Below are 24,928 nucleotides of genomic sequence, written 5' to 3' on the forward strand. Positions count from 1 at the left end.
AATACCCTTGGAAAGATGAAAGCTTTGCGAATTACTATTAAATTTGCTTGTTTTGTTTGGCAGAAGCGGCACAAGAATGCAAAATTATTTTAGAAACAGTTGAACCTGCTCTACCTTATGGCCTGCCTGAAGCTTCTGAAGTTGATTTGAAAGTGAAGGAGAATGTGAGCAAGGCAGCAGAATTACTTCCAGAACTTTGGAAACAGGCAGGCATGTTTCATGAAGCCATAGCTGCTTACAGACGGGCATTATTCAATCCCTGGTGCTTAGATTCTGAACGGTCGGCTCGGATACAGAAAGAGTTTGCTATATTCTTACTTTATGGTGGTATTGAAGCAGGACCACCCAGTTTGGGTTTGCAAGTGGAGGGTGCACTTGTTCCTAGAAATAATATAGAGGAGGCTATACTGTTGTTGTTAATTCTCCTCAAAAAATTTGTCCTTAAAAAGATTGCCTGGGATGAGACAATCATGGATCACCTTAGTTTTGCCTTATCAATTTCTGGTCAATTTGAAACATTAGCAGATAAGATAGAAGAAGTATTACCTGGTATATACAACAGATCGGATCGATGGTACACCCTTTCTCTATGCTATAGTGCTGCAGGGCGTTACGAAACTGCTTTGAACCTTCTAAGGAAGTGTTTAGGTCCTTCAGAGAAGCCGGATTATTATCCAGCGCTTCTATTGGCAGCAAAATTATGTGGGAAAAGCTCACAATATGCTTGTGAAGGTGTGAATTTTGCACGTAGAGCTTTAGAAAGCACTGATTATGAAAATCGCCATATGAAAGGTGTGGCAAATCATTTGCTTGGGATTGCCCTGGGTAAACAAGCTAGATCTGTTGTGTATGACTCTGAAAGGGCTCAGATACAACGTGAGGCCCTTACTACTTTGGAAAAGGCTGCAACCATAGAGACTAGAGATCCTGAGATAATGTTTAATCTTGGGCTGGAAAATGCTGGGCAGCGGAATCTAGATGTAGCATTGAGATGCACAAAGAAATTCCTGGATATGGTGGCAGGGGCTTCAGTAAAAGGTTGGAGGCTCTTGACGCTTGTATTGTCAGCACAAAAGCGCCTTTCTGATGCGGTATTGATCATTGATGCTGCTCTGGATGAGACTGGAAAGTGGGAACGGGGAGAGTTGTTGCATTCTAAAGCGAAATTACAGATTGCCAAGGGACAAACCATGCATGCTATTGAGACTTACAAGCAGTTACTAGCACTTGTTCAAGCTCAAAGGAAGACTTTGCGAGCTGGGAACTGGAAGCATAAGGTGTGGATCCAAGCATCCCATTTGTTTTTGGCTAATTTTCTTTATGTAGGTTGTAATTATACTTTTCGTCCTTTTCTGATTTGATGGGGAGTTAACTACCGATCCTGTTTTACACCCTTACCTATTAAGGCTATTGGATGAAAGAAGATTAACAAATATCAGCTTAGATATACCATGATGTATCCTTAATTTCTTACTGGATAGGGTGGAGATAATAGAGCTGTAGAGCTTGAGGCATGGCAAGAGTTGGCTTATGTGTATACAAGTCTAGGGCAATGGAGCGATGGGGATCTATGTTTGGATAGAGCTACGGGCATCAAGTTGCATTCTTCCATAAATTGGCATGCTAGAGGTGAACTATTCATGAAAAGTTACTTATTTTATTATTGTCTTATATTCTTGGAGAGAATGATATGAACATCTTTTTAGTAGAGCTGATTTTCTTTAACTTCTTATTACTCTTTTTTTGTTATAATTGTGAACACTAATGGTTGTCTAAATTTATTCAGAGCAGAAAAAACTGTATAGTGCATACTAGTTAAACTTCTTTTCTGACTCAGCAAATGAATTTCGTTCTATATACAATCTATATTATTCCATATAGTTAGATGTAATAGGATATGAAAGCTAGAATCATTAGGAATATGTAGGTTAGCAGGCACACATTTCTAGGGACTATTGGCCCCTTGCCTATAACCACACTGATATTTACCAATGCAGATGAGTAAACAGTACTCAATTCACAAAAAGCGTTGGAACAGTATTTGGTTTTTCATGATTTTCTGGGGAATTTATTGCTCAAATTGAGACAAATTTCTTACTACACTAATCATGGTGGAAAACAAAATCACCTTGGTGAAATAATACAAAATCACCTTGGTGAAATAATTTGAAGTAACTCTAAATATGTCTAAATCTGTGGTTTCTGCCATTATTCACTCTCCTGTTATTATTACCACATATTATGGGGACCTGAAACATGAGTTTTTGCATTCCCCTTAAATTTAGCATTGGGCTTATCTGTCATATTGTAGTTTCTAGATTTTTAATATCTAGCATGTTAATTCTATTTCTCAAGAGAAAGAAAGGTTGCTGGTTATTTCTAACAGAGACGTGTGACTTCTAAAAGAACTTCCAGTAGGTTTTCATTTTATGCCTTTTACTTTATTCTAGAAAAGATAAAGAGTCATTATCTAGCAGCGATTGAACTGTTTTTTGGTATCGGCCATGTAAAAAGGCTATAAACTGTCATTCATAATATATTGGAGTGAGCATCTATGCAGAGGTCTAGATTAAAGTAACAACCTCTTCTGTTAGACACATGCCATCTATATGAAGTGGAGTACCTAATGAGGTGTCCTATAACTGTTCCTCTCAATCTTGCCACATCTATCCTACTTTCATGATTGAACATTCTCAATGCACTCATTTACCATGATAGAGAGCATGAGGAGCATTCACAATAAGGTGCCTCGGAAGTCCATCCTTTCTAACCCCAAAGGCAGTACTCTTGTACCCCTTTGGCCTCATGGGACTTCCCAGTCTTATAGCATGAGGTGGCGTACCTAGAAGATGACCCCATCGTCGTTCCAGTACTTGTAATTTCCCAATTTCTCTACCATGGCTGGTTACGGCAGTCAGACATATTAAATATGCATAACATCTTATATCATAATCACATATTTCCTATATCCATATGTTAAACCAGTCATAGATTGTGACTCACCATGATCCATATGGGTTCGCAGGGAAGACATGCAATAGGGTGCCCCTAAATTGACCCTCGACCCTAGGCCCAAAGGTGGCCTTATTACCCTTGGCCTCATGTGGTCCTTAACCGTTCTCATGAGGTGGAGTGCCGACTGCCTAGTGAGGTATCCCTTGCCATTCCCCGTTCTTGCATTCCCTTTCTTTTCCCCCGAACATGATTGATTATTGCAAATAGAGATTCACATAATTAAATATATAGATATTAATTTTATATTTAAGCATTCATGTCTACATACAATCTGGTATAAATATATACATTCACGTAGTAGACATAAATACATATGCTTAAGTAATACAGTTCTCCTCATTCCACAATAACTGAACAAGTTATTATAGAATTCAGTTTGTTTGTAACAAACTGCCTTATTTGCCAATTCCCTTATCAAACTAGCTGAAGGTATTTTGTCAGACAGTTGGTTGTCAATCGAACAAGGTCCGATTTAATGTTTTGCTGAAATCTGGTGCGTTGTGATTGTTTGTTTTTGTTTCAAAATGCTCACATTCAAAGGTCACATGTAAGAACCCCAAAAGGCCCTCAATTGAGACAACTAACGTTTTGCTAAACCTGTTGCGTTTCAAGTGTGTTCTTTGCAAATAATGACAGCAAATAGAATTTTGACAATCTTAAGCACAAAAAGCAACTAATGGTATTTGCTGGAAATCAATTTATATTCAACAACATTGATCAAACCCTCATTACATCCGTTCATCATTTATTTAATACTCAAATAAAAATAACAAGAAGCTAGAGAAGAACTAATAAATACCAGTATATTCTGTTAAAACCCTTATTTTCCTATTGCTGGTCATGCACAGATTTTATGACAGCAAGCTGCAATTTATTTTAAACTGACCCGAAATACTCGCATGTTAGCCCGATGGAAAGACATTGGCAAGGCGTCCCTTCTGGCATTTGTTTCGGAATTTTTGGACTCCTCCTTAGCAAAAATCGTACCCTTTCAAGGAAGAAAGGTACGGCAGATCAGCAAGTTGTACATGCACAAAACCCCCATCTGTCACACACTTATTCCTGCCTCTATTCTGACTCTGCGGCTGCAATCAATCTTTTGCATAAAAATTAATAAACCCCTTTCCAATCTGTCCAATCTTGGTTTCTAGATAAAACCAATTGAAAGAGCAAGATCAGCTGATATTTCACAACCTCTGATGCTGTTGCACAAGATTCCCACGTTTTCCTGTATCAATACCTTTGATCACTGCAGAAGAATCTTCTGCTGAAACCCTAGGCCAAAACTCCTCTCAGAGCTCCAAACAAAAATATCAAAACTTAGCATAATGAAAAGAAGACCTAAAATCTTCTTTAATCTTCTCCATTTAGGGTTGGCGCGATTCCCAAGAAAGGTGCGACTTGGCCTTTAATGATGTTTTAACTTTTATTATTTATTTTTGACTATTGAAGTGTCAAAAATAAATCATCTTCCATTTAATATAAAAAACTGGCCCCATCTGATGAGAAATAGACCCTCACTTAAGTTATAACTTAAAGCGACTTTTTAAAACATTAAAACATTAAAGTTCGCCATTTAATATTTAATTAAAAATAATTAAATATTAATATCTCTCTAAGTATTCATTAGAAATGCCTGTCGTCTGAATTGGAGACTGCCAAACCATAATCTGTCCTTGCCCAACCTACTGGCTATAAATAGCGGGACTGCTAAAAATAGAAAGTATCTCAAACGGAGTCTTGGAGACCTCAAACGAAGATCAGACCTGGAGTGCTTGCTCTGAAGGTGGTGAATCAAACTCAGGAGGACCCTCTACCCAACCTCATCAGCCTACGAGGGTCAGTGATAGGCTAATCTACTCTGCTGGCAGATGTCAACTAGAAGGGGACATCACATCACATGACAATCATAACACTTGCATTCAACATTCAAACTGAGAACTTTAATATGAAACTTAACCACTGTTATACTTTCCAGAATCAATGACACATATTCGCTACAAATCAAACTTTCAAAGAGATCTCAATTTTTTTTCTTAAACTAGTATCTAGATATAAGTTCGAATATATGGAACCTGGATCCTAAAAGCTCTGCAACCATTATAGTTTACTGTGTTGTCGTCCAGTCTGCAGCTATAGACACTTATTCGTGTCCAGCCAAGGTTCCACGTTCAGTTTACAATAGTCAGTACCCAGTCTCAAGTTCAACGCCCAGCTGCTGATGCATCGCCCAGCCATGGTTTCCTGTCTAGCTCCAGCAGTAATCGCACAGTCAAGTGTGCTGCGTTAGCTGCAAGGAAGTTTCCCAGCCAATAGTGCAGACCGTGTTTCACATATATCCCTTTCCACGCCCAGCAGACTTGGAGGTTTGAAGAGTAACTGAATGTACTTAACGTCTGGCCTGAATACTGAAGTCGTGGTCTCCCTTCATATCACCTTTCACTACGCCCAGCTGGCCCAGTTTTAATCGCCCAGCAGTAAGTCAATCACGCCCAGCAAGATATCTTGAATACTCCTCACAAAATGATGGGTTCGAGCTGTCTTAACTGTCCACTATCTCAACGAAATTGATATTTTAGATTATGTTCACACTGTCCCTGTACATATTTGCTAAATTTACAATATTCACTGCTGTTCCATACCATGCTGTAGAATACTCTGTAGACTCCTGAATCAAAAAAACCTTCGTCTGAAACCTTTAAGGAAATTCACTCATCTCAGTATTAAGTCAGCTTCTTACCAGTTTTCAGCGAACCCTGTATTGTCTTTAAACCAGTCTGAAAAAGGTTCGAACTCTACCATTATTGACCAATTTATCTTCAAAGATCTTCCAAACCTGGTCTTTTATAGGGAAGAGAAATGTTACACCTGAGGGATTTCGTCCCCAAATGCCAAGAAGACTTTCCAGATTTTTTCCAGAAAATTAGCTTCACAATTTCCAAGACACAATTCCCAAGATGTCTAAATCCTCATTAAATGCACTTATTTATTGCTTCTTTTTGGCACACATCCCAAGGCACTATCAATGTGGGATAAACGGAAAGTAGAATAAAATATTATTATTCCCTTATGTCTCCAAAAGAAAGGGGTACATTTAATATTTTCTTTTTTAACATTAGCCTCAACATTAAATAACCCCTTAAGTTAAATAATTAAATTTAACTTTAGAAACTTTTGATTTTTGCCGGAATAATTAATTCCTTCATAAAAATGCAATCCAGGCGAATGAATAAATGTACCAAAATGAAGTTGATCAAAATCGCACCAAAATTTACCCGACATTGTGCCTAAACTGACTTACTATAAATAGTAAGTTCCTAGAAACCCTGTCAAATCAACTTTGTTTGGCCCAAATCTAAATTTGCCTAGGCCAAAACCATCACAGATCCCTACAAAGTCCTGGTTAGCCATCGGGACCATGTCAAAAAGGGCTAACGACAAAACGTGTAAGTTCCTAGAAACCCTATCAAATCAACTCCGTTTGGCCCAAAACTGAATTTGACTAGGCCAAAACCATCACAAATCCTTGCAAAGTCCTGGTTAGCCCTCGGGACCATGTCAAAAAGGGCTAACGACAAAATGCGAGATAATTGCTAAAAAGGGGACATTACATTGTTGCATATATTATCGTTATTGTTGTTGATCGATGATTGATATTCGAATGAGTGATTGAGTCAACGAATGTTGATTTGATAGAGTGTTGCTTGAATGGTAAATTGATTGGTTTGATAGGTTGATTGATTCCTTAAACACATTTGATGATTGATTTCTGATTTCAAGATATGAATTGATGATTGATGATGTTTTGATTGCTTGTTTGTCCACTTTGTTGAATTGATCTTTGCTAATTGATGGATTGTTTGATTTGACCTTTGCTGATTCATAGATTGCTTGATTTATTGATGCATTGATGATGTATTGAGCTTTGCTTGGAGTGATCTCCCCTTTATACTTTATAGGTGAAAGGGTCATAACCTTTCATATGATTTGAGTAACCAAAATTCATTGTTCCCCAAATTGATCTCCCTTGGATGCCCTCCTTAAATGAAACCTTCTCCTTTATATATTTCCCAATGTGAGGAAGAATCACACCTCTTCACCATGTTTTCCCTTTGCAATAGTCACAACCTTTCACATTTACCATCCTTCGAAAGACTCACAGCCATTCATCACGTCTCCCATTTGAAAGACTCACTTCCTTATTTTCTCCTCATTCCTTTCTTCTTCCATTATTAATTAATCCTTCCTTAATTCATATGTTAATTCATTTCTTCCCTCCTCCTTTCCATATCATTTTATACTGTCCTATTTCATTGAAGAGACACATCTCTTTGGAAAGATACATTCATTTAAAGGATCATGTCTCCTTATTGTTTTCTTATTATTCAAATCAGGTCTGCACTTCTTATTATTGAATAAAATTGCCCCTTTCAAATAAAGTTCTCTTATCCCTTTTATACCCCATGTTTGAGAGAGTCCCAACTTTTCATTTCATGTCTTTCGACCATTTATTTAACTTTAATTATTTTGATTTTATTCTATATATTTCAATTTTATTTTTGTTCTTTTATATTTTAATTTTATTGTTAATATTTATTATTAAATCCTATTTCAAAATGGGGACATTACAATAAACTAATTCAGCCATTTGCATACCTTGTTTTACGAGACCAATGGAATGGTCAAGTGTTTACAAGGCTGAGTGTAACTATTAATATCATTACATAACCCAACAAAAGTTTGGTGACTTACACAACTTATCATTAGCAAAGCTGAAAAGGCATAATAACAATCTCTATACGATCATGAGTATTAGACAAGGCCGAAAGGCTTTTAACTAAAACAAAATTGCCATGGTGTTGTGACAAGCCGAGAGGCTATAAATACCAACATAATATTGTCACAGTCGTGACAAAGCTAAGAGGCTATAAATATCAACAAAATATTTGTGACAAGCCGAGAGGCAATAAATACCAACATAATATTGTCACAGTTGTGACAAAGCTAAGAGGCTATAAATATCAACAAAATATTTGTGACAAGCTGAGAGGCTATAAATACCAACACCATATTGTCACATTTGTGATAAAGCTGAGAGGCTATAAATATCAACAAAATATTGTTATAGTTGTGACAAAGCCGAAAGACTATAAATATAAAAAAAATACTATTATTTACTAAGACTATCCATATCGCTTAACAGTAAGAAATAACATTGATATCTTTAGCAAATGAAGCCAAATGATTTTTAAAACTGTCTAACATGGTCACTATAACAAATCCGAAGGGCCAATAAAACGTAGTCACAAACAAGTCGAGAGGCTTATGTATCAGCCAACCTAGTCCTTAATTAATTATTAAATTAAATACTTCAAATTCAAAGGGTGCTTGATACTCAAAATATAAACCCCAGCTTAACAAAGCATAATATTACTAATCTATGATACAGTATAAAACAAAGAATGGATTTATTATTTTCTTCATGCAAACATTTTCCTATCAAATTCTTTATTTGTAATAATTTGCTATGCATAAAGGGTATGATACGTTCCAAGATTTCAAGATTCCTCTGAATTTCTTTAGGAATTCTCTCCCTCTCTGCAGTCCCCCTCTTCTTTTCTTCTCCCTTATTTCTTTCCCAGCCCTTGTTATTTCTCCTCCTTTTTCTACATACCCACCGAGAGTCTCTATATTACCCTTCTCTCGGAGAACATTCAAATCCCTCATGACTTCCCATTGTGTGAAGTGAAGTTTAAACCACTCTCCACTCTCCACTTTGGAGTTATCAGTTTGATGGACATCATTGCTTTTGAAGTACTCTTCATTGATCTTACCTTTGATGGTATCAACACAACTATGATCCATTATATATATTGTAGACACATAAAATTAGTTAAACTAATATTTAATTAATTACCCCCTTATATTCATATAATTAATTTATCAGTTAATTACATATATCCTATTTCTTCTAAAGTTTAATTTATTTCAATAAATCAAACTCAATCTTAGTCAATATTTCAATCTTCCTTCTAATCCTGATTAGTTAAAGTTCCTACAAATCCTCCTACTGATCTTTGTCATTTAGCCTAATTAATGCAAGCTTAACCACCATTATCATTTCTCTCAATTTAAAATTCTCCACTCACTCTCTCTCCACCCATCACATCTTCTTAACTTGTCCACTTGCACTATAACCCCTCATTATTTAACCTAATCACTCTCACTAATCATTTGCACATTCCTAATCTCAACAACATGCCATAAATGGCTTTTGCATTTCAACCCCCAACCTTACATGCTACCCACTTTTGTCTACCCAAGGAATTTTGAATTCCTTTATTTTCTCAATACCTCTCTTCCCAAGGAATTTTTAATTCCTATTCTCCTTCCCAAGAATTTTTTAGTTCCTTGTTTATCTTCCCAATGGTCTTTGTCCCTTTTCCCCATGTCCTTGAGGAGTGTGGAGTCAAAGAATGCTTTTTTTGCTAAATCTCTTGGATCTCCCACTTGTCCTCTCCTCTCTTTCAATCTAAGCCCTTGAACAATCTTCAATCTTGACAATTCATTTCCAAGCCCCAAACTCTATAAATTGAGCCCTTCTCTCATCTCCAAACATCCACTTTTCATCATAGACTTATGGTGCCCTTTCGGTTGCATATCCACTTATCATTGCACTATCATAATGCTATTTTGATTCCAAACTCATCTCATTGGCAAGCTTATGCATCTAGTTTGTTATCACATCCATATCCATATCCACATCCACAATATGTTGTTATGCTAGTTTGAGAGCATTCCTCATTTCACCCCATCTCTCTCTCTCACTCTCCATTAGTCTGTTGGAAAAATGTTGCAAATATGTGATTGAGAGATATTTGAGAGATGTGTTGTCATTGATGTCAACATATTTTTCTATCTGAGATAGCGATGCAGTGAAGTTCAGTGAGTTAGTTTGTTCAGCGTAGTAAGTATGATGAAGATCAGAGCTTGTGGATTAAAGGGTTTATAGAGGGTTGTCTGTAGTTGATTCAGTTCAAGTTTCAGAGGTCCACATGGAGATTTGATTGAGTTGTGAGTATCTGTGTTGTGGCTGATTTTTCAGTTGTTCAGTGGTGACAGAGTGACAGTATTTTGATTTGCATTGCTCTGCATTGTAATATCTTGTTCTGCAGATTTGAAGGTATGCTTGGGACGTTGGTGTGTGTTGTCTTCATTTTTGTTTAAAAAAATGATGGACCATTACATGAAATTTTTGTCAAAAAAATGTAAATTTAACTCTATGACACACTTCCCGAGGCAGAATTTCACCTTATCCTTGGACTAGACTAATTCTCCGTCCATCCTCGAACCACATTTCAAATTTCATTGCATTTTGGGTTTGTTTGCTATGTTTTTCCTTCAATTTCGGGTTTTTTCTCCCTGACTGCCATTATCCATACATACCATTCCCATCATTTCCCACATGTCAAAATCTCATTTTTCACCCGCTTCTTCATTTTCCCTTTTTACAAGTATACTTGCATTCGGGTTTAGAAAGTCCGATTGCATGTTGTCCTTCCCCACTTGTATACTTGTAAAATGTTCCCCATGTTCTGAAATTGGTCAAAGTCAAGTTTCAAACATTCCCATTTATTTCCCATCTTTCTCTCACAAAGTAGTGAAGTGCAAGGGTTCGAATTCTTCCCATTTGAAGAAGAAAAAATGTTAGTTGCAGCTGATCTTGATGTTGCTTTAACACTTTTAATTCTTCATCGCAGCATACCAGGTTGTTCTTCAATGTTAGATTTACTATCATTTTCCATTCCAAAGAAGATGAAGTATAAATATGACAAGTACCAGAATGAAATTTCTTCTTCACAAGTTTCCTCTCCTTTGGATCATATCAAGGATACAAAAATAGGGCATGTTGACATGTCAAAATTCATTAAAAGGGTGGAGAATCCGTAGGATAGTAATATGCAACGGTTGTTGGACAGCCACATTCATCATGCATCTTCTTTTCCAGTGGCTGCCCTAGAACCTAAATTTGTTCTCGCTTGCGCTCACCACTTCGACAAGGAGACGAGAACCATTAGAAATGATGATGGTGAGGAAATAATCTGCTTTGATGCGGATGCTATTGAGAAAGTCTTCAGAATACCATCAACATCTGTGTATATGGAGATTTCAAAGGATAGTGCAGCTGAGTACTATGTCAAAAGGGAAAAGGACTGCAAACGCCACATTAACAGATGGATTCATGAGCCACGAGCCGCTTTCACAAGGTGGGCTAAGTTGTATCATTGTGACTTCAAGTGGGAAATTGGAGACATCATTATTCTCCTCACCACGATGATGGGTCTTGAGCACTTTAATGTTTTTGAGCCCTAGATGTATCAATTTATCATTTCATAAGGTAGTCCCATCATATATCATGGGGAGAAATTATCAGTGACGCTTTGTGTGAACAACTTGCGGCAATCCCTACTACCATGACATTTTACATGAACTCATACTTAGTGTATTTAGCAACATCACTTAGACGTTTTCTTGGTTTTTCTACCAAGGGTGATCGCTTGCTTATACCTGTGTGGGAATACTATGATCGGCTGCCCTTGAGAACCAACATATTACATTTCAGGCATTATTTGGTTACTTTATATGCCAATTTGACAAGACTCTAAAGAACGTAAGTGTGTTAGATGAAGCATGGGAAAGAGTGAATGAGTATGGTTGCTTGTTCCTTCAATTCCCGACTTTCACTTATATAAGAGTCGGATGCTACAGTGGGCAGCCATACATGCTTCCTAGATACTCGACTGATAAGATTATTCTTATGGAGTTGGGAAGACAAATCATGGTTGTTCATGCACATCAATTTGTCAAACATAAGGTTGGGATGGGGATTTCTACAACCAACCCATTGAAGGTTCGCCGGTATTCCCTTATCACATCCACCAAAGCCAAAGCTATATAGACCGAGATGCAGGACATTAAACTCAAAAGGTTTAAGTCAAGGGCGTATTTTGACTACCGAGGTATGAAGGAAAAGATCAAAAAGTTCTTCAAACATGTGCATCGCATTGAGGATATCTGGGTGGATCTCCGTACAGAAAATGAGGTTCTCAAGATGGACTACTGCAGGCTCACCCCTGAGCAAGTTATTGATTTGAACTTGGTGGACATTTGTAAGAACCCTTACTAACTTTGCCCCTTAAATCATTGATTTTTACCCTTGGGAATTTTGTCAAACACTTGTCTTGCAAAGTCTGTACTTGCTGTTATGAGTTTTCTGTTTGTATTGTTTGGGTCTTGTACACTGCAATTAATGTTTTGAATGCCTCTAACCATGAAAGATTGACTAACAATGTCATAGAAATGATATGCCAATTGATTTTGATGCATATAAGTAACTAAAAATAACAACTACAGCTGCTTGACAAATCATCAAACACTTGGCATGCAAACTAGAAATTATGTGGCAGCAGCATAATGAAGTTTTATTAGTTATTCTCACACCAAATAGTTACAAAGGTATAACATGTAATTTCCAAAATTTATGACAGCAAAATTAGAGAACCTGATATGTAAAATGCTTGTTGCAAATGATGGTCTCCACTCTTCAATGGACTGCCAATTAAACACGTTCCTGCTGTAGCTACGAATAATTTGCCAATTAAATGCCTGATTTCTTAGTACTGTAGCACGTCACTATTCATGCCACTGTAGCGTTTCACTATTCACGGATTACTGTAGCGCAAGTACTGTAGCGTCTACTGTAGCGCGGTTACTGTAGCAGCAATTGTATCTTGAAATGATTTCTTCAATTCTGATTTTTAATGGTTGCCAAATGAAACTGTAGGTTTGCAATTGATATATATTCGAAAATCTGCATACCCTAGATGTCTTCCCTTCTTTTTAAAGCCCAAATAGAACTCCAGAATGAAGCTCTCCTGAAATGCCAAATTCAGTGGATATTTCACCACCTCAAATGGTTGCAACACTGAAGAATTGTCGCTCTCCAATGGCTGACTGAATCAGAAACCCTTGGCTTCTTCTCCCAAGTTCATAACAAACAAATATCAATTCTCTGGATGGATGATATAAAATGAGCTCTTAAGTCCCTTTTTATTCTTTCTTATGAGAGCTCGAACACTTTCTTGGCCAATGTGGGATTAAAGACATATTCACACATTATAATATTAAAGTGACTTTATTATTATAAAGTTACTTTATAACTTTATAATAACATTAAAATATTTAAATAAATCACTTAAGTCACTTTTAATTAAATTAATTAAATATAAAGTCACCTTTTTTAATTTTATTTTATTTAATGACTTAATAAGAAATTAATTTAATCAATTTCTCCTTATTTCTCCACTTAGCCTTCGGAGAATGTAAAGGCTAAGAACTCCACTGAGATGCTAAAAAGGTGGGGACATTACAGTCCGCCCTTCCTGAAATTGCTTGTCCTCAAGCAACTTCAACTCTGGATGCTGCAAAATCTCCTCATTCTCCCATGTCGCATCCTCTACTGGCAGGTCCTTCCATTTCACCAAGTACTCCCGGATGGTACGTCTCCTCAAGTTCCTTTCTCTGAAATCAATGATAGCCTCCGGTATCAAAACAAGTTTTCCCTCATCATCCAAGGGTGGTAGTACTGTAGAAGGCACAATATGATGTCCTAGCGCCTTCTTGAGGCGTGACACATGAAAAACGTTGTGCACCTTGCTCTCCGCCGGCAAATCTAACTCATAAGCCACCTCTCCCACTTTCCTGATAATCCTAAATGGACCATAGTATCGTGGCTTAAGTTTCTCGGCACCACTCTTCTTGAGAGTGGATTGACGGTAAGGCTGCAACATAAGATACACCATATCTCCAACCTCAAAAGTCCGCTCAGTCCTCTTCTGATCTGCATACTGCTTCTGCTGATTCTGTGCCTTAGTTATATTATCCTTGAGAGTCTTAACAATGTCTTGACTCTCCTGTAACAAATCCCCTGCACTGGGCACTCTACTGTCACTCAAAAGCAGATCCATAAAATTGGGTGCCTCATACCCATACAGGGCCATAAAGGGTGACATCTGAATAGACATGTGATAAGTGGTATTGTAGCAATACTCACAGAGATAAATCCACCTTACCCATGCCTTCTGTTGCCCTGCTATATAATTTCTGAGATATCCCTCCACCCATTTGTTCACTATCTCCGTTCCTCCACCCATTTGTTCACTATCTGTCTGAGGGTGGTAGCTAGTACTCGAAGTGAGCTCTGTCGCACACAACCTGAATAGCTCTTGCCAAAAGTGACTCATAAACCTGCTGTCCCTGTCACTCACAATGCTTCGAGGTAAGCCATGTAATCTGAATATCTCCTTGAAGAACAACTCTGCCCCCTGTGTAGTAGTGTATGTAGCAGTGATTGGAAAGAAGTGTGCAAACTTCGTAAGGCGATCCACAACCACATATATGCAGTCCCTGCCTTGGGCTCTAGGCAGTCCTGTGATGAAGTCCATAGACAAACACTCCCACTTCCTATCAGGAATCGGAAGTGGCTGAAGTAAACCGGCTGGATAGGAGTGTTCTTGCTTATTCTGTTGGCAGGTGGGACACTCCCTAACATACTGAAGTACCTCTGCTTTGAGCCCTTTCCATGTGAAGCGCTCTCTAATCTGCCGGTATGTCTTGTAGAAACCAGGATGTCCTGCCATAGGTGAATCATGAAAAGATTTCAGAACCATCCTCCTCACTGTTGATCCTGGAACCAAAAAGATTCGCCCTTTGTAAATGATGAGCTTATTCACAAGGGTGTATCTACTGTCCTGAATAGTCCCATCTATGAATCCAGCTGCCCAAGTATCCTTTGCATACTCTGCAAGGATCAAGTGTCTCCAATCCTCCGATATGTCTGTCAATAAGCTCAAATGGGGCCGACGTGATAAGGCATCAGCAACTACATTCTGTGTCCCCTTAAAATACGTAATGTCAAAGTCATAGGACCGTAACTTGCTCACCCACTTCTGTTGCCTATCATTGAGATCTCGCTGCCCCAAAAAGTATTTTAGGCTATTATGGTCGGTTTTGATAGAAAATTTGCTACCTACCAAATATTGCCTGAATTTAGCCAAAGCATACATAATAGCTAACATCTCCTTATCATAAATGCTGAAGCTCCGCTCTGCCCCTCTCAATTTCTTGCTCTCATAAGCAATAGGGTGCTTCTTCTGCATAAGCACCGCTCCAATGCCCTCCCCGGAAGCATCACAGTGTAGCTCAAAAGGTTTGCTGAAATCTGGTAATGCTAACACTGGACAAGAAGTCATCAACTCCTTAAATTTCTCAAAACACTCCTGTGCCTCGGGAGTCCACAAGAAAGCTCCCTTTCTCATCAAATCTGTCAAGGGTGCTGCATGCCTAGAATATCCATCCACAAACCTCCTGTAGAAACCACATAATCCCAGAAAGCCCCTCAACTGTGTAAGGTTCACCGGTGAAGGCCACTCCACAATGGCACGAATCTTTTCAGGATCCATGCGTACGCCCTCTGCACTGATGATGTGACCCAAGTACAACAACTCTGTCATGCCCAAATCACACTTCGACTCCTTTGCATACAAGGACTCTCTGCCCAATATATCCAACACCGTGTCAAGGTGAACCAAGTGCTCCTCCCAAGATCTATTGTACACCAAGATATCATCGAAGAAGACAAGAACAAATTTCCTCAACTGAGGATGGAAAACCCGATTCATTGTTGCCTGAAAAGTAGCAGGTGCGTTAGTTAGCCCAAATGGCATACTACAAACTCGAAATGGCCACAATGACATCTAAAGGCTGTCTTCTCAATGTCCTGCTCTCTAACTCTGATCTGGTGATAACCTGATCTCAAATCTATCTTCGAGAAGAAGCAAGCTCCATGAAGTTCATCTATCAACTCATCGATCCTAGGAATGGGGTACCTATTTTTAATTGTCTTCCTATTAAGCACCCTGTAATCAATGCACATCCTCAATGTCCCATCCTTCTTCTTCACTAAGACCACTGAAGAAGCGAAAGGAGACTTACTTGGTCTAATGTGGCCCATAGCAAGTAACTCCTTTACGGTTTTCTCAATTTCATCCTTCAACCTCTTCGGATGCCTGTAAGGTGTAATCATGATGGGTTTAGCCCCCTCCTCTAACTCAATGATGTGCTCAATACCCTTGTCTGGTGGTCTACCTGGTGGAATGTCACTGAACACCTTAGAGTGTTTAACTCTAAGCTCCTGAATATCAGGAGGATATTCAATCTTCTGCTGTCCCTCCTGTGATGGCATCAACATGCACTCTGCTGCCCACTCTACCTGATCATGTCGAATCAATCTAGCCATCCTCTGGAAAGAAACCATCCTGAGATCACTGTCCCTGATTGCCTTAAGAATATGTGTCTTCCCATTCACTTTAAACCTCATCTCCATCTCCTTGAGGTTAAGAGTGAACTCCCCAATATCATGCAACCAACTCATCCCAAGGACTATATCTGTATCTCCCATAGGCACAACATAGAAATCTGCCTTAAAGTCATAATTATTAACTTTCAATGGGAGTCCAGTGATCTTACGATCACATTTGAGGACATAGCTATCAGCTACCCTCACTCTAATTCCCCCAAACTCCTCTGTTTGTATGCCACGCTTCTCCACCATCCTAGCATCAATGAAATTATGAGTGGCACCTGTATCAACCAAAGTTATGACTCGCTGTCCAGCAAGCACTCCTCTCATCCGGAATGACCCTTCCTGCCTAATACTTGTGAGACGAGCTTCCCTAAGTTGCCCATCTCCTTCCCCATCCTTGGACTCCATTTTAGACAAGTTTTCAGCCTTGTCTTCCTCTTTTTCACCATCTATTTCCTCTATATCAGCCTGCTGGTCTGAATTATCTGATTCTGATTCCTCATAGTATGCCCACATAACTCTGTTAGCTTTGCCCTTTGGTCTAAGAGGACAATCATGGTTTGCATCATAGGGTCCTTTACAGTAGAAACATAATTTTTTCTTCCTCAAATCATTTAATGTTTCCCTGTCAAAAGGTGCTGGAGTTTTATCTTTAGAATCATTTTTAAAATCAGTCCTCTCTGGTTTTTTATAAAATGGTTTGTTATCCTTACTAGAAGATGCTCCTTTGGACTGAAATTTGTTTGTTGGGACTGCATGTTCCATACTTCTTGCCTTTTTCATAGCTTCGTGTAAAGAAATAGGATCAAATGCCTTTATCCAACCTCTCAGTGGTTCGGATAGGCCCTCAATGAAAAGAACTATCAATTTACGCTCTGAAATGTTTGGCACCATGACTGCCAACCGCTGAAATTCACCAATAAAATACTCCAAGTTGCCTGTTTGTTTCAGTTGTGCTAAGTCTCGGAAGTAAACCTCTGGATTTTTCTTGTCAAATCTTTCAACCAACCTTTCCACGAAGTCCTCGTACTTTGTCACCTGATTATGTTGAAGTGTTACCATACCATGGTACCACCAATCATGTGCTACTCCCTCCAAATGCAAAGTGGCGTATTTTATAGCTTCAATCTCTGTCATTGGCCTCAGTGCCAAAAATGTGTCAAGCTTATGAATCCAAGCTTGAGCTGTCATCTTACCACTCCCATCAAATGTAGGCATAGTAAGCTTGCCTGTAACTCTATTTAGCTCACTATTTTGACCTCTAGGCCTCCTATCCTGTTTGAGTGACCTGTAATGCTCTCTTCTCTGATTAACAAATCTCTCGAATGTCATCCTCTCTCGCACCTGTGGAGTTAATAAATCCCATTCGTCATTCGCAGCCATGAGGATATCTGCAAACATCTCCTCTCCTGGTTCTCCTGTAGGTGCTACCTCAGGCTCATCTCTAATGAAGGTAGGATGTGTAGGCCTGTCTGCTGTCCTGGAATGAGTCCTATGAGCTCTAGGTGACCCCATTGCACTCCTGTTATCCCCTTGCTCCTGATTCTGTCTGTCTTGTGGGTTCATGCGCTCAATCATGGTGGTGAGTGCCTGCAAGGCCTGAGCCATCTGTTGCTGTCCTGTAGCCATTAGTCTGAAAAATTCCCTTGTTTCTTGCTCCTCATTCCTATCGCCTCTGGGTGGGCTACCCCCTTGCCTGTCACCCATGGTGCCCGACTGCCTGTCAAATTCTTGTTCCCTGTCAAACAAAGCTCGCCTGCGAGTGTAATATCTGTGAGAGCCAACCTCAGGCGGCTGCATGTGATTGCTAAACCCTTAGGATGGTAGGATTTAGCTCTAATACCAATGTAAGAACCCTTACTAACTTTGCCCTTAAATCATTGATTTCTACCCTTGGGAATTTTGTCAAACACTTGTCTTGCAAAGTCTGTACCTGCTGTTATGAGTTTTCTATTTGTATTGTTTGGGTCTTGTACACTGCAATTAATGTTTTGAATGCCTCTAACCATGAAAGATTGACTAACAATGTCATAGAAATGATATGCCAATTGATTTTGATGCATATAAGTAACTAAAAATAACAACTACAGCTGCTTGACAAATCATCAAACACTTGGCATGCAAACTAGAAATTATGTGGCAGCAGCATAATGAAGTTTTTATTAGTTATTCTCACACCAAATAGTTACAAAGGTATAACATGTAATTTCCAAAACTTATGACAACAAAATTAGAGAACCTGATATGTAAAATGCTTGCTGCAAATGATGGTCTCCACTCTTCAATGGACTGCCAAATAAACACGTTTCTGCTGTAGCTACGAATAATTTGCCAATTAAATGCCTGATTTCTTAGTACTGTAGCACGTCACTATTCACGCCACTGTAGCGTTTCACTATTCACGGATTACTGTAGCGCGGTTACTGTAGCGTCTACTGTAGTGCGGGTACTGTAGCAGCAATTGTATCTTGAAATGATTTCTTCAATTCTGATTTTTAATGGCTGCCAAATGAAACTGTAGGTTTGCAATTGATATATATTCGAAAATCTGCATACCCTAGATGTCTTCCCTTCTTTTTAAAGCCCAAATAGAACTCCAGAATGAAGCTCTCCTGAAATGCCAAATTCAGTGGATATTTCACCACCTCAAATGGTTGCAACACTGAAGAATTGTCGCTCTCCAATGGCTGACTGAATCAGAAACCCTTGGCTTCTTCTCCCAAGTTCATAACAAACAAATATCAATTCTCTGGATGGATGGTATAAAATGAGCTCTTAAGTCCTTTTTTATTCTTTCTTATGAGAGCTCGAACACTTTCTTGGCCAATGTGGGATTAAAGACATATTCACACATTATAATATTAAAGTGACTTTATTATTATAAAGTTACTTTATAACTTTATAATAACATTAAAATATTTAAATAAATCACTTAAGTCACTTTTAATTAAATTAATTAAATATAAAGTCACCTTTTTTAATTTTATTTTATTTAATGACTTAATAAGAAATTAATTTAATCAATTTCTCCTTATTTCTCCACTTAGCCTTCGGAGAATGTAAAGGCTAAGAACTCCACTGAGATGCTAAAAGGGTGGGGACATTACAACATTCTGCAAGGGATGATTGATGATGGGAATGTGCTTGATCCAGAATATGTCTCATGAAGGGTTGATAAAGCCCCACTTCCTTTAATCCAATGGTCACATAAAGAATGCACTTCCATTCTTGAAAGATTTCAGCCCATCTTAGCTAACACCAATACTTGGCTCAAAGGTAATGGTGTTAGGCTCATCAAGATCAAGGTTGGAAAAGAAGATGATTCTACAGGGCCTCTTAGACGTAAGTGTGAGATTCAGATCGACAACAAGGAAGGTGCATCATCTTCAGGCACTAGGATCAAATTGTAGGTTAGTCGGGCAATAGTGCTTCCTCCTGAGGAGGCGACAGTTCGTGGGAAAGAAAAGTCCCATATTCACATTCATGTGATTGATCTTGATGATCCAGAGGAAGGACAACAATCAGATGATGCTCCTAAGTCACTGGCTTCAGAGTCACCTCATAAGATTCCCTCCTCAGTTTCCATGGAGCTGCCTCTATCTCCTCCTGACACAATAGTGGACGAGTCTCCACAGAATGCCGTTCCCATTTCAGCAGTTGAGCCACCTCTTGATCATCAACAAGGGAGTTTGCTGGAAATCTTCGAGGATACTCCTGCACGCATTCATTTGTCAGAGATTGATACCTCTACTTCCGGCTTTGAAGAGTTTATGAGACAATCTTCATGCCCTTTGGTTACTGAGCAAACCATGGTTGCCATCCAAACAGATACTTCTCCCAAGGTGACCACAACTGTTCAAACATAAACTACTTCTCCTTTGCCTTCAGTAGCTAGTGGAGGAGAACTAGTCGTTTTACCTCTATGGCTTAGTTTTTTCACTCCCAAGAGGAAGAAGCAGGAAATTTCTCCTGATGTCTTTGATTATCAGTAGCTCAAGCAATCTAGGCCCAAGGTTGCTAAAAAAGCCAAGACAATCTCAAGGGTAACAGTTGATAGTGATAAGATGAAGGTGGCTGAAATTGTTGAGCCTCTTGTAGATAAGTCACACGAGGAAATGCAAGCTGTTGATTACAAGGTTACAAGGATAGAATTGGGTAAACAAACGCATGAAGTGGTGAAACATGATGCCCAACAATCCGTAGCTTCACTAGTACAACGGTATGATGAACTTCTAGCGAAGAAAGACAAGGTAGAAGAGGAGAATAGGCAACTTGTTGCAGTTGTTCATAAAATCACAAAACCTACTAGTGAAGGGAGTAATCCTTCAAGTTCTTTCGGTTCACAAGAATCAATTCGGGGAGTTGAAAGAGCTGCTCAGAAGGTACAAGCGTTGGATTCTTGGGTGGAATGAACTTCATGATCTGTGTGCGCAAGTGCTAAAAGACATTCCAAATGATGGTTAAGTTGGAGACCATTGAAGAAAAATTGTATCATACCTTCGAGACTTTCAAAAAGAACTTGGAAAGGGTTGAAGGTAGCTTGACGGTTTGGCACAAGATGCCTTGACAACAGTTGATTGTTCTTTAGGAGCATGCCATTATTCCTTCCAGGGTCATGTATTTGGAATTTGAAGAGCTTCTAGAGAACAAAGTCCTCGTTCTCAAATCCCTCATTGAAGAGATTGATGACGCAATGAGATTGCGAGTTGAAGTATTCCAAGGTGTTGTTTCTCACAGTGAGAAGGCCTCTTGCAATATCATGGGTCAAAATGGGGAGTTGATACTAGAAGAAGAAGTTCTCGCAGATCTACAGATGAAGATTCATAATGAGTGGAGGAGTGAGCAATTTTCAGCTGCCTCAATTCAAGTTTTGATGAAACATCAAATCTTCTTGCATGAAATCCAATCCTCTTTGGAGAAGAACGACTCTATGCTTCTTCAATGCCATGATACCATCGTAAAGACCATGATTGTTGCCAAGAACACCCACGAGCCGAATCCTGCTGAGCTACGAACGATCATCCAGAAGTTTGAAGGATTCATGTCTTCATATGCTGCAACTTAAGTGTTATTCAACACTTAGTTGCATTTTTCAGAATTGTAATCTCTTAGTTGTAGTTTTTTTTTTGACAAGTTTACTTGTAAAAACATCTTGTAAATTGCAAGTTAAGACATTACTTGCACTTTTGTAATTACAAGTAGACGAGTAACAAGTCAATTTATAATAGGACTTGTAACTTTGAATAAGTCATAGTTAGTTATTGAATAAGTCTTAGTGGTTGAGAGAATTTCTCCAGTTAGTTAGGATCCTCCCACCTTTTTCTCAAGACTCCTCTCCTATAAATACTTGAGGGGGTCTATTGTAATCTTTATCTTTTGGAAAACAAGCAAAAAACTTTGCCAAATTTGCAGCAAAGAAGACTTTGAGCTTTATGTGTAAATTGAAAGATTGAAAGGAATAGAAGAAAATTACTCAAGTATTGAGACTTTGTGCTATATTCTTGAGTTTATGTTCAACATTACCTTTCTTGCAAGTGTTTCTTAAAGGGCTTAATCAAATTTGATTTGCAGGCTTTGTGCTGCAAGTATTGGAGATTAATTTAGTTAAAGTAGAAGTTCTCTTGAGAAAATCTGTAAGACTTTGTGCTTACACTCGTTCTTAAGAGAGATTAGAAGTAAATTTTATAGTAAGAAATAGCTGTGAAACTTTGAGCTCACACTAATTCTTGCTGTCTTGTGTAGAAATAAGTTATTTCAGACTTTGTGCTGTCATAATTTGTTCTTAATATTATTAGAATAGAAAAGGGTAGATAAGACTTCACATAGTCAAGACTTTGATCTTGATATTGCTGTCCCGTTCCGAAGGAAGTGACAAAAGTCTTTGAATTTTCAGAAAACTTCATTTCCTTTCTCTCATTTCATCTCAAAAAGTTGTTATTGCTGTTTTATGTTAAATTGCTATCACTTTTTTGTGAAGAGAAAAGGATATTGGCTTTCTTAAAAAAAGAAGAAAGACTGCTGTTCCATCCTATTTTAGTTTTAGTATTAGATAGATAGGGGGAGCCTTCCCTTAATTAGGAGAGTTTTAGTCACACACTGTGGTTGAAGCCACAATTTTGTATATTTCTCCAAGTGTACAAAATTTTCAACCAACAGTGTGCATCCTCAATTCAAGTGGTTCGTGGTTTGGAGGTCCGCAAGTGATTTTTCAAGGTTGACAGTCATTGCAGTTAGTGTTCCTGAGGTTCAGTATGAAGATTCTGGTGATTCTAGTAATTTGTGTTGGTGTGGATGTTGCTATGGTAATTCATGATGCTTGTGGATGTCTCTGGATCGTGTGCCTTTTTTGTTGGTGGTCTTCATTGATCGTTGAGCTCGTAATTGATGTTTTCCTTCGGTACGTTGGTGTTCTTCATGTTCTTGGCCGACCGGATGCTTGTAACGCGTTGCAAATTATCGAGGCGTAATTCTTGGAGCTGTAATGTGTTCGAGGCGACAGATTTGGGTTCGTGCTATGTTTTGACTGACATTGCTTGGTTCACATTTAATTTTGTATTGAGTGTGGTTGTATTTTTGTAATTATGTGGTGAGTGTTGAGCCGACCTTGATGATTTCCCCAAGGTTGATGTCATGTATAAGTAATTGTAATAACTTTGTATTCGAGGTGAGAGTGTGGATGAGAGTGAGTGTGTATGTGCGCTGAATGTATACATCTTTTGAAGGCAGAAAAACAATGTGAAGAAGAAAGTTGTCTTGTGCTTCAATGAAACTGAACCAAGCATTAAGGAGATGCTATTTCTCAGTTCATGATTTTCGGAAGTGATCCGTGATTGTTTGTACAGGCAATGAGCCTTCCCTGGGTAGTAAGCCTTTTTATTTTGAGCAGTGAGCTCTAGGCAGTGTGCCTGAATGCATGTGCATTCCACATTGTAATACTTCTAACAGAGTATACTTATATTGTGGGTGCATCCTCACTATGGTTTTTCCCCTAACAGGGTTTCTCACGTACAAAAATCTTGGTGTTTATGATGTGTTGTTGATTTATGCTTTCATGTTTAATTATCAGATCTGAGAATAAGCTTACATAGTGTGAGTTTTTGTGACAACTGATTCACCCCCCTCTCGCACCACCTCTTAGTTGTCTGCCCTATTTCCATCAATTGGTATCAGAGCTGGTCCCTCAGAAAAAGCTTAATTGTTTGAGGTGATCCGGGATGGCAACTTACAAGGACTGTTCGAGATTTGATGGTACCAACTACTCTCTTTGGAAAAATTGCATGGAGTGTCATCTGAGATGCATTGGTGAACCTTACTGGGATATTACTTAAAGCAAGTATACTATTCTTGCAAATGGTCCTTCAACTCCAAATGAAATGAAAAGTGCTGAATACAATATTAGGGCTAAGGAAGCATTGTTGAGTGTTCTGATTGACTTCGAGATGACAAATGTTATGGAATTGCAGACTGCTCATGAGATCTAGAAGAAGTTAGAAACCTTGTATGAAGGTGACAGTGTTGTGAAGATTGCCAAGTTGCAAGGCCTAAAGGTAAAATATGAGATGTTGAGGATGAGTGAAGATGAGAACATCACTTCTTACATGTAGAAGGTGAATGAACTTGTGTGCAATATCAGATGTGCCGATCGGAAGTTGGAAGAATTGGAGATTGTTGCTAAAGTGCTCAGATCTTAACCTACATCCTACAAGCATAAAGTTGTTGCTATTGAGGAGATCAGAACTGTGATAGAGGTAACCAGGGACATGTTGATTGGTAAGCTTTTAGCGTTTGAGATGAGTGAGTTTGGTGACTCTCTCCCTAAAGTAGAATTTGCATTCAAGGCTACTGTTTACAGAAAGGATAAGCAAAGATCTGATCCAGGAGAAAGTTCTTCAAGGTGGATGTCCAGGTATGAGGAGGAAGGAAATTGAAGATGAAGAGCAAGAGCTTGAGGGACTTGAAGCCCTTATTGCCAAGAGATTACCCAAAGGAGCCGACAAGTATGAAGGAAAATTGCCTCTTAAATATTTTTCTTGCAATAAGAAAGGTCATTTTGCCTCAAGGTGTCTAGAAAGAGTTCCTAAGTCAAAACCTAACAGACTTAGATTTTAGAAGAGATGTTATTATGCTACAGATGAAGGTGTGACAAATGATGAATCTGATAAAGGAGGTACAAGTGATAATGAATGAGTGTTTATTGCTATCAAGGAAGATGATCCAATGCCTACTGACTCTGCTAGTTGCATGAATGTGGAAAGAGCTTTGGTTGCACAAGTTGAAGAAAAAGATGAACGGGTGATTGACAGTGGATGCTCTCACCATATGACAGGGGATAAGAGTAAGTTTGTGAGTTTGAAAAAGTATGAAGGTGGCGTTGTGAAGTTTGGTGATGATAAAGCTGGTATAATCTGCGACAGAGGATCCATTTCTCTTGATGGTAAGCACAATACTGATGATGTCTTGTATGTAGAAGTTTTAAAGCATAATCTCTTG

At 38.6% G+C, this 24,928-nt stretch overlaps 1 protein-coding gene across 2 annotated transcripts in view; it reads left to right on the forward strand.

Moving 5' to 3' along the window:
- The window catches only part of LOC131070668 (protein NPGR1), a 49,465-nt gene that overhangs the window by 11,709 nt on the left and 12,828 nt on the right, over positions 1–24,928 (forward strand). For both annotated transcript variants that reach the window (XM_058006257.2, XM_058006258.2), the window contains exons 4-5: positions 64–1,277; positions 1,482–1,629. In XM_058006257.2, the coding sequence (XP_057862240.2) occupies positions 64–1,277; positions 1,482–1,629 (1,362 nt within the window). The remainder of the gene's footprint in view (positions 1–63; positions 1,278–1,481; positions 1,630–24,928) is intronic.

This window comes from Cryptomeria japonica, chromosome 5 (genome assembly GCF_030272615.1).
Source record: "Cryptomeria japonica chromosome 5, Sugi_1.0, whole genome shotgun sequence".
NCBI lineage: Eukaryota > Viridiplantae > Streptophyta > Pinopsida > Cupressales > Cupressaceae > Cryptomeria > Cryptomeria japonica.